Here is a 13654-nt window from a genome sequence, read left to right on the forward strand (position 1 = left end):
AACAGGTTTCTAAAGTTCTTAAATTCACTAAAAACTGTGAAATTGGCGTTCTGCTCTTGGGATAAAGTTTGAATATCAAACAACAGATTCCTCTTAAACCAATTTGTCTTGTTGGGTATATATATTTTTATATAATTTCTTCTTTTTCTCCACCCCTTTGACTCTTCCCTTCCAGCCCTGCCTCCTCTTTATCTGTGGAGGGGTCGGGGTCTGGTAGAAGGACAGGGTGGGGAGGATGGGGGTCCCTCTGTATCTTTGGCAGTTCTGGAGCTGCAGGAAGATCTACGTGGAGGGCGAGGCCCTCCCCAGTCTGTTGGCTCACTGGTTCCTGCAAGATCCTGTTTGGGTTGATAAGGAAGGGGGAAATGTCGTCTCTCCCACGGCTGTACAGTCTGCAAGCAACAAGGAGGTAAGGTTTACTATCAGACAAGCACCTTAAAAAGAATGCATCATCAATTTTCATTTTTAACTTATTGAAAACAATTAGCAAAATATATTTTTTAAAATTTTCCAAACGTAGATTGTTTCTTTCTATCAAATGTACATAATTACAAGGGCTGCCATTTTGTTTCAGCTTCTATGCCCTTATGCACACAAACATATTAAGGGCCACAAACAATGGACAATGGTCCATGAAAATGCAGGTCTCCCTGCACTCTACTGGCAAATCACCAATGCCAAGAGACCAGGACATGACATTGACCATTGGTGATGGGCTTCCATGACAATATACTCACCGTCTCCTCAAACCCTGAGTCTGACACTGAACTCTGCGTCTCCTCGGAGATCAGACGTGGGGTGTCTCTTGAAGTGGGTGTAGGAGGGGCAGATAGAACGTCGGGGCTGAGCGGAGAGAAGTCTGGCAAGGCCTGCCAGCTGCTTGTGTCTGGGGATGGAGGCTGTGATGTGAGAAGCTGAGAAGACTGAGTCACTGAGCTTTCAGATGTTCTATGAGTCCTGGGATAAAGTACCAAGCATTAGCACATATACAGTAGAAAACGACTTGTAACAAGGGATCAGTAGAATAAAGTACCTGCTTCCTCTACGCTGAGGTGGAATACTGCTACTGACCCATCTTGCCCTCTCCATCTCCTCGCACTTTGCGTGCAATGCGGTGTACGCAGCATCTGAGACATCTTCCAACTGCAAGGGAACAAATGTAAGTTGTGCGACTAGAAACATTCCCCAGTCTATGTGCATCAAATCCGTGCTCTCTCCTGCTTCCATCTACACCACCTCCAAATAAGAAACTTACCCCTTCCAAATCTTCTTCAGCATTTGTCAGCGGAGTGATCTTCACTACACGCCAGCTGTGGGATCAAGTGTCAACAGTTTAGAATCACTTTATTCATGGACTATCAGGACAGCGAACAAGAAACAAGCCAAAACCCCAAAGTAGAAAATGCAGCCCTCTATCGTTCCAATCACACTTTCCACACTAACAGTTGTGTCAGGTATAGCGCCCCGACACAGATGAAGTGAATCCGATGAGCTTCAATACCCCAAACAACCTATGGACAGACATGGCTGCGGTTTCAAATCCATTGTATAACTTATGGTTGGCTGTGACCACTTCCTATCAAATGAATGTCCATACCTAGGAGTGAGGATTTCTTTATACTGAAGTCTTTCTACTCTGGTGGTGGCTGCTACAGACATAGGTATCACAATGTTGTCAATGTCATAGGAGGTCTCCACACGTCGCCTCCTGGCAGCCTGTGGATGACAAGAGAAAAAGGGTTTCATTCAAGAGATTTTATACAGAAAGGGAGATTATAGATTATAGTATTCTTAATAATAATAGATTCTAAGGTTAGTAGAGTCCTGGTCTGGTAACATCCTCTCCTTAAATCCCCAAACACTTCACAATCTTTGAATTACAACTGGAATCACATTTCTGTCCTTGCTTGGACAAATGAATGGGTGTTACAACGCAAATCTACAAGGTCATCAGTCTACTGGCACAGCCCGCAGCGAGACCATATGCTGCAGCCTGCACAGTACATAGTATGGAGCAAACATCTGCAGTTACATGTGGAAAACAGATTCTTCTTATGTTCACTCTCCACATCCCTCCCTTTACTAAATAGTTACGTTTTTGAAAAATAAAATAGTGCCAAGAGCTACATATTATAACAACCATAGGCAGGTGTCATAGGCAGAAGAGCGTGTAGTATGAATGTATCTAAAAGGATTATCACAGATCATCTCGACGATAGTTAATCAATGACAATGCACTTGCGAATATCATACTTGGCCAGTAGAGGGCAGCGCCAGCTTCATGCATTATACTAGTGTTTACATCCTGGAGACAGGAAGCGGTTACATTAAAACGATTGGCTAATTCTGGGGAAATAAGAGGGGGATCAGCTATTTTGGGGATTTGCAAAGCTGCAGATTGGAAATGGTATTCTGCTCCCTCCTGCCAGCATAACACTACATGACAACTAGATGCATTGATGGAAAGGTGTACAGCCTACGTGTCACATTCAGTAGACACCAGGCGCATATGATGTGAGGATCTCATCTATTTCTGGCACATTTAATGCCAATTAGGACAACCTCCTTTTTCTCAGCTCCCTCCACAATAAGCTTCAGCAGAGAGGGTTATCCACATAATGAATCGCGGGGAACAATGTAATACATGCTCATATGTACCTGTATACCCCATAGCTTATGCTGATGCATGTATATCATACATATGCAGGGGTAGACGTGCACATAATACGCCCCAGGCTACTGCATGGGGACCCAGAGATCAAGGGGGTAAACTCTTCAGAACTATTGAACCTGGCAGATGCAAGGCAAAACCCACCATTGTGTATTATCCCACAATACAAAATTACAAGGAAACCTGTCATCAGGTCTCTGTCACTAGTCCTGTCACCACTATTTGTTGGAGCAGCTCACAAAGGATTCCATCCCAGCCTTTATCTAGTCAATTCATACATTAATCATTCTAGAATCATATTTTCTTTATTATGTAAATGAGTCTGTGATGTCACCAGTTACCCCTCCCCTTCCCTGGCTCATGTCTGTGTGTAACGTATAGTAAGGCATTGCTGGTGTTTGTGCTTTACCTGCTGACATGCTCTGTTCTGCTATACACATGTATGAGAAACAGACATCAGCTACACAAGTACATGACATGTTCTGCTATACACATGTGAGAGACACAGACATCAGCTACACAAGTCCCTGATATGTTCTGCTATACACATGTGTGAGACACAGACATCAGCTACACAAGTACCTGACATGTTCTGCTATACACATGTGAGACACAGACTTCAGCTACACAAGTACCTGACATGTTGTGCTATGGACATGTATGAGACACAGACATCAGCTACACTAATGACTCATTGGACCCCTCTCAGGTTATTTGCATACAGCTTTAGGACTTGATTGGTTAAGTTTACAGGCATGTAGAGGGACATAATATTTTTAGTTTTGGGGTGTTAATTTGCCTGACAGGTTCTCTTTTACTATGGCAGAGTAGGGAGGGAAAGAGTGGAGTTTTGAAAAACAGGGCGTCCCTAAGGGTACCTCTGAGGTTAAAATGATGTTACCAAATTGTTTTTAAAGGAGGATCACATGTCAAACAAAAGGATGTTCATATTGTGTTATTTATAGCATTATGGCATTTTCTGTTCTGGAGATACTTGGCAAAAATCTTCAGCTGCACTGAAGAGGGTGGATTCTAACCTCTTCCTGTATCTGCACTGTAGCGGTGTCCAATTCAGGTTGCCCTCACTTCCCACAATACATTGTGTTCTCTCCTTCAGAAATTTAGCAGCAAATGCAGTGAGATTCCTACAGGTAAATCCACTAAACGCTGCCTGTATATACATACAGGTTGTATATGGCGACTAGCCTGGTAGCATTCTTCACATGGAGGAGTATGGAACATGTACATGAAGTGTACAGCCTGTGCTGTGTGAGCACTAAAGGTTAATAGCTTCTCTGCACTGTGCAGATAGTGTAGAAGGTGGGCAAGGGGGTTGCAGAGGAGGGTGTGACACAGAATGAGGTACGGAGAGACAGAAGGTTTAGCAGAATCACAGACTGAGATGGATTGGAATGGAGCAGGTGAGATCTTAAACCTCACGTTTCTAAGTAAGAGGCTTCACTGCATACTGTATAACCGTACGCTGTTCTCTCTATCTTTTCCTTTTATGCAGGGTCCTGCAAGACCACCGTTTATTTGATGTATCTACCATGTGCATTTTATCTCCAAATGTCCTTTAATAAAAGGTTTATTGTCTATTTAAAAAATATATACATATATTTAAGAGGCTTAGCACCCACAACACTCGGCTCTGCTACTCCTCTCAGCTACACACACAGATTACCATCACAGGACCTCCCCTCATTCCTCCTCTGTGAACAGGGAGAAGTTGACCCTCCCCTTTTTTAGTCCACATCTGGTTTCCAACTCTATGGATCTTAAGAGAAATCAGCACAGCCAGGAAAAAAAGCTAGTGTAAAAGTAAGGAGACTAGCATAGTCCATCCACCATAGCAAAAGTGAAGTGTATTAGTTTAGGGCATTGAAAAAAGGTGTGTAAAGCAGAGATGCTGACAGTGGGGAGGGGGACAAGGATGAATGACTAGAGCTGTGTGTAAGACCCGGCGGAAGGGATTCTTTGTTGTGGATGGGGGGGGGGGGGGGGTTGGGCGCAGATCTGGGAGGAAACGGTGTTGTGGAGAGGGGGGGGGGGGTGACAAGACTAGGGGGTGGGATTCTGTTTAAGGAGGGGACAATACTTGGGGTGAGTTTTGTGTGAGGAGGGGGTAGCAGTATTATAGTAGTTATATTCTTGTACATAGGCGGTAGTATTATAGTAGTTATATTCCCGTACATAGGCGGTAGTATTATAGTAGTTATATTCCCGTACATAGGCGGTAGTATTATAGTAGATATATTCTTGTACACGTGGGGCAGTATTATAGTAGTTATATTCTTGTACATAGGGGGGCAGTATTATAGTAGTTATATTCTTGTACATAGGGGGGCAGTATTATAGTAGTTATATTCTTGTACATAGGGGGGCAGTATTATAGTAGTTATATTCTTGTACATAGGGGGCAGTATTATAGTAGTTATATTCTTGTACATAGGGGGGCAGTATTATAGTAGTTATATTCTTGTACATAGGGGGGCAGTATTATAGTAGTTTTACCTTTGTACATAGGGAGCAGAATTGTATTGAGGGGTCACAGCATTAGAAAGGGTGGGAACCACTGAACTAGATGATCATACTTATCTGGAGCTTGTGTAATACATCATAAAAAAAATTGTGGACACTGACATGACAAAGCATAAAATGGGGACCAGAATAGAAAGCTTCTGTCAATAAGGACAACACATGACGTAAATCCCTTGCACAATAGATCATTTCATAAGTCATTGTGGTGGGTGGAAACAAGAAAGATTGTCCTTACCGCAGCAGCGGCCGCAGCAGCACTGAGGGAGGCAGAACTTGTCCCTTCTGATGGCACGGTCTGTTGCCGGGACAATGGCGTATGAGACAGGCTGGAAAAGTTTTCTGAAGCAGGACTGGACCGATCGCTCTCAAAATCATGTCTTGCTACTGCAAGAGAAAAGAACAGAACCCCTGAGGTTAGAAGCGGGAGGCAGGAATACAGAAGCTTTGGATGTGCACTGCATGGACTGTCCTACCATCTTGTTCCAGGAGACTGTAATGCCTCTTCTTGTTGTGGGGTAAGGACAGTGACGGGGAGCGCTCTTGCTTTAGCGTTGACGTGCGCTCACACTTTAAGGTGCGTGGTAAGGTTTCCAAGTGCTGTTTCATGATGGTCTCTGAAGAGGGTCTATGGACAGTTAGTCCTGAATAGGAAGAAGATCATGCATGACACAGGAGATGGTAGGAGTTGTAGTTTGACATTATGCAGAGACAATGTATGAGAAGACTCACTGTGAGGATGGAAAGTCCCAGGCATTCTGTCTGTACCAAAACCCTCAGGGGTGCTGACGGCTTGATTATGGGAACGCTGTTTGACCTTTTTGCCAGATTTTAGCCTCTCCATTTTGTTGTGTGACCGAAGTAAAGAGTGAAGTCGCAAACCAACGGGAACATCTGTGGAAGAAAGACATAACTACTAATTTCAGTGCCGCTCATATTACCACCATAATGTGCTTATAAACTCAGTCTATATGGATCTACAAACGCCAGCGCATCTTAAAGTTCTTGTAGATCCGAGAAGCCAGAAATTTCTTCAATGTTGTGTAATTTTTAACATGCAGCTAGAAAGTTACGGAAACCTATTCACATTATGCATTCAGGGCTGTGTACCAAGCATGCTCTGATGCACTGCAGACAAGAGAAACGCAACGGGCGAGGGGCAGCAGGTGAGGCAGGTGAGGCAGCTGGTCCATTGGTTGCTTTTTGTGCTCTTCTACTAGGTGATGGTTTGGGTAAATGAGATAACCTAAGGTCCAGACACCAACTTTAGAAACTAAACCTATTCCTACTGTATGGCTAATAGTCTGTACATGCCGTCTTGATGCAGTTTGTTTAGCACACATAAAAGCCGATAAGGAATCCAGTAATCTCACACTCACCAGCTGGAAAGGAGAGTACAGGATGAATAGCTGGATCCAGAAGAGTCAGACGTTCGGAGAGGGGATCACTATAAGGAAACTGGCTTGACACCCCGGGGTATGTGGCACACATGACACATGAAGAGGAGACCTCACAAGGCCGTGGAACACTGCGCTGAACCTGTGCAGACAGAAAGGAAAAAAATAAAACATTAACACTTGAGAACCAGCAGAGGGCGATAGAGATTCAGTTTTCCCACTGTAAACAATGATTCATTTCCCTTTATGCAATAGTCACTCGGAGAAGTTTCCTGGGGATTACACCTATACTATAACAAAGATTGTACAGCTTTAAAGGGGGTTTACAGTCCTAGACTGTTAGTGACCCATTTCATTGACAATAAAGGTGCTATAAAAATACATGCAAAGCCAGATTGAAAGAGCAGCATTTGTAGTGTATTGGCTGCCCTGTCTTACTGAAATGAATGAGACCAGAAGCCAATATGATGAGAGAGCTTTAAGTTTCAGGATCCCTGGGTTTTACCACTTCCACATGCAGACCCAATAATGATCAGATCACCAGGGAAAGCTACAGCAATATTTCATGTCATTACTTGGTGGCAATTTGGGATTGTCTTAGCACATCTTATACTAATGATAGGACACCAGCACGTGAGGGACACATGTGAACCCTTACCTTCCTGTGGAGTGGTAGAAGTCTGTCCGGTCTCACCACTCTCCTCCTCTTACAGTGGAGGACTGGTCTGGTTCTTGCACACACACAGGTGTTATCCACCACAGAGCCTGTGGACTTACTGGGTGCCTGTTCCTCCACCTCAGAGCTAGAGCGAGGTGGGAGCCTGTTTTAAAGAGCATGACAACATAGAGAATTATTTATCTGTGTAAGAAGTGTGTATATGAGATACCCTGTAGTAAATAGTCATACTCACATAGTAACAACTCCATTAATGGGTTTCTGCAGAACTTTAGTCTCTGAAGCTCCAGGGTCAGACTAAAAAAAAAAAACCCCACAGATTAGGAACGTGTCAAGGTCATGCATTACATACTATATAATAATGAGGACATCTCCAGACAATCCAGTGAGCTTACACAGAAGTGAATCATGCATTAGTAACATGTGGCTGTATCCTGACAAATGATCAGCAGGGGGAGCCAGAGCACAGGCAGCAGGGACTGTACATTGACCAGTGTAGTGCTGGAAATATGCTGCAGTAATTCCAGCAGATGGGAGGGGTGTGAGAAAGCAGATTATAGGAAGCATGACAATAGCCTCCCTCATTATATGGGGATGGAACATATGCTCACTCACAGGTAGGAAACATTCAGCACTTAAGTGGAGGAAGCAGCAGTGGGAATCAGCAAAATTATGCAGTAGAAGGAGTTTTTACACTCTTCTCAGTAGAAATTGTATGTATTAAAGGGAGGGGGATATTGACAAAAGAAACTTTAAAGAAATATAATAAACCAGGGCAATTTAATAGCTCCAGGAAAATCCAAGGACCTGTAACCTGCATGGTGCAGAGCCACTGGCTGTGATCTCTACTATAAAGAAATGGTTGCTACTAACACAGCGGAGAGCCCAAGGGGAATGTGCCAGTACTCCTCACGTGTCTAAGGGAAGGATATTGATGAGAACATTACTTAAGGGATTTGCTACTAAGGACCAAGTAGCTTGTGGAAACTTCAGGGTGTCACTAGCACGATTGCAAGCTACTTCTAGAAGCAATGTCAGCCCATTCACCCACACTAGCTATGTGAGGGAATGGTACATGATTCACACATGACTCATGATACAAAGTGCTAAAGCACATGGGACAATCTTATCCAACCAAACGGTGGAGAAGTACAACTTAGTACACAAGGCATGGGCCTTATGCCATTGTAAAGCCAAGTGTCCCTCATACATAGAAAATGTGTGTAGGCTTAGCGCTTCACCTTTTTTTCAGGGTCTGGTGAAGGGGATGCAGAGGCTGCCGTCCTGGCATCTGTAGGAAAGGTTTGTAGGGAGTCCACTGCGTTACTTTCTGTAGGGTTGGCATCTCCCAAGACAACCTGGCCCTATGGAGAGAAGACAAGATATACGTAGTGTTTAATATAGCAGAAAGGATCACGCCAAGTAAAGTCAGTACACAAGACGGTCCCATGACACCCTGTGGCGCTGGCTGTCACCAGACAAGAGAGAAGTGCGGTCCCGGGTGACTCTCCATGCTTACCTTCCCTGCTCTCAGCTGTCGGTAGAAGTCCGTGTGCTGCCGGATGCGATACTCCAGGTCAGACACGTGAGCCTGCAGCCAGTTCCACCGACTCACCACATCGGCTCGCTCCTGAGCCCAGACCCACTCACAGCGCCTCTTCCTGGAGGAGGAGGAGAAGGACAACATTACCACCAGCACAGAACATAGAGTACAGAACATACAGGAGGAAGTGTTATCCAAAATAAAAGGAAAGGGGAATTACAAGCCATTACTAATTCATAGAGCACCTGCTTATCCTGCAGCACATTCACAGCGCTGCAAAGCAAATATGCATCAGGGGAACCACCTAACCAAAATACTGCTCCAAAGAATCAGGTTCTTGGTTACGAGACAAAACGCTTCTATATTACAAGAGGGCGATGCATTAGCCTGCCCTAAACCATCTACTAACCTTCCATGAATTACACAAGTTCACAGGGGTGTGTGTGTAATATATATGTGCACATATTATATATATATATATATATATATATATATATATATATATATATATATATATATATATATATATATACACACACACATACACACACACACATACATATATATATTATATATACATACACAAATATAGATATACATACACACATATAGATATGAGTGTACATATATACATTATACCTATCCATCTAGATCTATCTAGAGGAAAGAAAAAGAAAAGAAAAAGAAAGAAGTGCTATGTTCTGTCAAGAGCGCTGGGTGTTCAGGGATGGAGGGGAGAAACAAAGGCTGGATGATGGTTCACTGTAGATAAGATCATTCCACCCTCATTATCTATACCTCCCCTATCCCAGAGATATGATTTACTGAACTGTCAGCCATTTGTTTAGTCCACAGGAAGGTCAGGGGGAGAGGTGAGCGGGAAGGTAGAAGTGAAAACATTAACCACAAAGAGCGAGGAGGTTCATTCACCTACATGCCACACTTCTCCTCCCGGCTATATAGTAGGTTACATAGACTCAACACACAGCGTGGTAGGATGGATGGGGGTCTTGTTAAGGCTACATTCACACGATCATTGGAGGACGTATATGGGCGCACAGTGCAGCACATTTGTGGCACCGTACCGTCCCTGGGGAAAAGATAGGACATGTCCTGTCTTTCCCCATATCACGGCGCCGTGTGCCATGTATCTCTATGCAGAGGGGCGAGCAGCGGTCACCGCTCCTCCTCTCCCGTGTGCCTGCCATGCTATGGCGGGCACACATTTGTGTGAATGTAGCCTAATACAAGGTTTATTTTATATTTCAGTTTGAAACCAAGTTAGCATCCAACTCGTCAACTTAGGCTGCTTTTAGATCGATTTGTTCAGTCCCAGAAATACAGACCGTATGTCCGCCACATTTCTAGGACTGGACTCTTTGCAGACCTGAACTTGCAGCACCAACGACTACCATCCTGCTGCAAGTCTGGCATCCCACAACAGTCAGGAAATATTTCACAGTCTGAACTGAGCCATAAAAGAGAACTCATAATACACCCATAGCGCTACAGCAGGTGGCGACCCTCTCGGGATTAGGAGTGGTCGTTTTGCAAAAAATTATTAAACCAAAAGATTTAAGACTAATGGCAGAGTGCACCATTATAGAGCTGAAGAAAAGGAAACCATATGGCTGCCAATAAGAGTCATTAACACCAACGAACATGGTGTGCTAGTCCGTCTATGACATGCTCTTTAATATTGCAATACCATTATGTCCCTATACACAGATTATCCAGGAAATAGGAGCAGTTTTACACTTCCTGCTCCACACAAGTCCTAAGGACACATGCAAATGATGTCTTACATGATAGGCCTGAGAAATACACTACTAGGCTCCTCCACATTACACATAGAGCCACTGGCGGACAAATGTCTGTATGGATTAGTGATTTGTGAAAAACTGTGGATGGTGTTTACAAAATGTTTAAAGGGTTATTCCCATCTCAGCAAATTAATGTTATTGTTTGTATTATAAAAAGTGATACAACTTTCCAATATACTTTCTGTATCAATTCCTTATGGTTTTCTAGATCTCTGCTTGCTGTTCCTCTATAGAAAGATTCTGCGTCTACTTCCAGTGGACAGAAATCTGACCATGGTCACACAGGTGCACGGCTCGTTATGTCACAGAGATTATCAGAGCCGTGTGATATAATGAGCAGTGCACCTGTGTGACCATGGTCAGATTTCTGTCCACTGGAAGTAGACGCAGAATCTTTCTATAGAGGAACAGCAAGCAGAGATCTAGAAAACCATAAGGAATTGATACAGAAAGTATATTGGAAAGTTGTATCACTTTTTATAATACAAACAATAACATTAATTTGCTGAGATGGGAATAACCCTTTAAGGTCTTGATGGCAAGTGCTACATTTAAAAGGCTCTGTCCATTTCAGCAAAATAACTGAATAATATTGACAGATTGTTGTAAGCTCTGTGCAGTGCTGCATAATCTGTGTGCGCTATATAAATAAATAAAGGAAATATTATTAATATTGGAAATATTTTGTAATTATGTATATATTCTGCACAGTTTTCTAGGTCTCTTTATTATTCAACAGGAAGCTTCACCATTTACATCCTGTGAATAACAACGGGTCTGTGGTGATGCGATGTCACACAGGTGCATATTTTGATATATCACAGTATTAAGTGGGACTTCCTGTCACATGACAGGAAGTAAAATAGTGAAGCTTCCTGTTGACGGACAAGCAGAGATCAAAAAACAAAAAACAAAACAGGAATTCATACAGAAAGTACATTGAAACTGGTATCACTTTTCCTTACACAAACAATATCAATTATTTGCTGAAAGTGGACAACCCCTCAAGGACGCAGGGTTTTTCCGCTCATTTATCACTCTCCACTTTCAAAAAACTTTTTCATTTTTCCCATGTACAGAGCTGTGTGAGGGCTTATTTTGTGCAAAATAAATTGTACTTTTCCGTGATGTTATCTATTATTCCATGCCGTGTACTGGGAAGCTCGAAAAAAAAATCCAAATGAGGAAAAATTGAAGAAAAAAAAAAAACACAAAACACGCCCTCGTTCTTGTGGGCTCCATTTTTTAACACCTTCACTGTGCGCTCCAAATAACACCTCAGCTTTATTCTTTGGTTCGGTACGATCGCGGTGATACCAAATTTATACAGGTTTTATTGCGTTTTAATACATTTACAAAAATTAAACGAATGTGTACAAAAAAGAAAAAATATTTTTGCCATCTTCTGACGCTAATAACTTTTTCATACTTCGGTGTACGGAGCTGTGTGATGTAATTTTTTGCAAAATGAGCCGACGTTTTCATTGCTACCATTTTGAGGTTAGTGCGACATTTTGATCAATTTGTATGTCATGTAAAATGGTGTAAAAGTCACGTTTTGGCTAATTGGGTGTTATTTCCTGTTGTGGAGGCCACCACCGGCAAGAACAGTTTTTATATTTTGATAGATTGGGCATTTTGAGACGTGGCGATCCCTGATGTGTTTGTGATTTTTACTGTTTATTATGTTTTATATCAGTTCTAGGGAAAGAGGGGCGATTTGAATTTTTAATATTTTGTAAATTTTTTACATTTTTAAACTTTTTTTTAATTTTTTTTTCACCATTTCTTAGACCATCTAGGGTACTTTAACCCTAGATGGTCTGATCGCTCCTACCATATACTGCAATAGTACTACATATACTGCAGTCTATGGCGTTTTTGCATAGGATTCATTACAATGAGCCACCGGCTCATTGTAACAAGTCTTCAGAAACCATGCAGCCTCGGGTCTGACGAAGACCTGAGGCAGTCATGGCAACTGATTGCAGCCCCCAGCTGAAATTCGGGGGAGCGACGATCTTATGAAAAATGGCGGTGCCCATGCGATGGGGGTTTGCTGCAGAATGCAATAAACCTCATCTGTGTATGCAGAGGGCTAAGCCCATGGGCCCTCTTCATACATCCCCCGCACCTCTGCGCTAGAACTACGGCGCAGAGCGTTAAGAGGTTAAACACTGATTAGTGCAATGTTTAGAAGCAATTTTACTGGCTTTGTCCATTTTCGTCAGCATGGCTTAAAGGGGTATTCCCACAACGTTTCATAAATATACTCAGGATAACAAAATAACACACCAATTCATTGTTATTAATAAAAATACAGCATTTCACAGATATAATTCCAACCTGTCTGATTCCTGCTTTACACAATTTCAGTTGCCCCTGGTTTCCAACCCTTTATCTTCTGACTTTAGGGTGGGCAGCCATCTTGTTTTTCCATCTGTGGAGCTGAGCTGCTCCCTGTCTCTGGCCACCACCCCCTTTTATTCCTCACACTCACAGACTTCCTGCCTGCAAACAGCACATTGCATCGTAAGGAGAGCTACAAGCTACAAGGAGCTGAGATATTTCTCCGGGAAGGGAGGTACATTAGCTCTAGCAGTGTTATGTGAAAGAGAAGAGATGTAGTAGAACCGAGTGTTTTTGTGTGTAAATATGCATCTCATCTCTTTCTAGGTGTCAGATTCTAGTACAATGTGCAGAAGATAAACGAAAGTGTCTATAAACCTTATACCCCGATAATCTAAGCACATTGTCATCTCACAGCACTAGAGGAATCATGAAGTATCTGCTTAGAGAGTCCACACTCATTCTGGATTCTTACACTAAGCATCACTGAGTGACAGGAGCTAAAATAGCTATAAAATTGGGTAAAATTGTAAAAAATTATCTTTATTGTGTAAACATCACTAGGGGATTAAAATTCGAGAATTTTCTTTTGTGGGCAAACCCTTTTAACCCCAAATCATTCTTTGTTGTTGCCCAGAAACAGCAGAATTCCCCTTC

General features: G+C 42.7%; 1 protein-coding gene across 4 annotated transcripts in view; it reads right to left on the reverse strand.

Moving 5' to 3' along the window:
- KANSL1 (KAT8 regulatory NSL complex subunit 1) overlaps window positions 1–13654 on the reverse strand; it is a 60407-nt gene continuing 46753 nt past the window's right edge. For all 4 annotated transcript variants that reach the window (XM_072111106.1, XM_072111107.1, XM_072111108.1 and 1 more), the window contains 13 exons: window positions 8802–8943; window positions 8524–8646; window positions 7518–7579; window positions 7265–7427; window positions 6589–6748; window positions 5942–6103; window positions 5686–5853; window positions 5448–5596; window positions 1598–1716; window positions 1256–1310; window positions 1034–1143; window positions 738–957; window positions 1–392 (listed from right to left, as the gene is read on the reverse strand). In XM_072111106.1, the coding sequence (XP_071967207.1) occupies window positions 189–392; window positions 738–957; window positions 1034–1143; window positions 1256–1310; window positions 1598–1716; window positions 5448–5596; window positions 5686–5853; window positions 5942–6103; window positions 6589–6748; window positions 7265–7427; window positions 7518–7579; window positions 8524–8646; window positions 8802–8943 (1837 nt within the window). In that variant the 3' untranslated portion in view covers window positions 1–188. The remainder of the gene's footprint in view (window positions 393–737; window positions 958–1033; window positions 1144–1255; window positions 1311–1597; window positions 1717–5447; window positions 5597–5685; window positions 5854–5941; window positions 6104–6588; window positions 6749–7264; window positions 7428–7517; window positions 7580–8523; window positions 8647–8801; window positions 8944–13654) is intronic.

Source organism: Engystomops pustulosus, chromosome 6 (genome assembly GCF_040894005.1).
Source record: "Engystomops pustulosus chromosome 6, aEngPut4.maternal, whole genome shotgun sequence".
In the NCBI taxonomy this organism is placed as follows: Eukaryota; Metazoa; Chordata; class Amphibia; order Anura; family Leptodactylidae; genus Engystomops; species Engystomops pustulosus.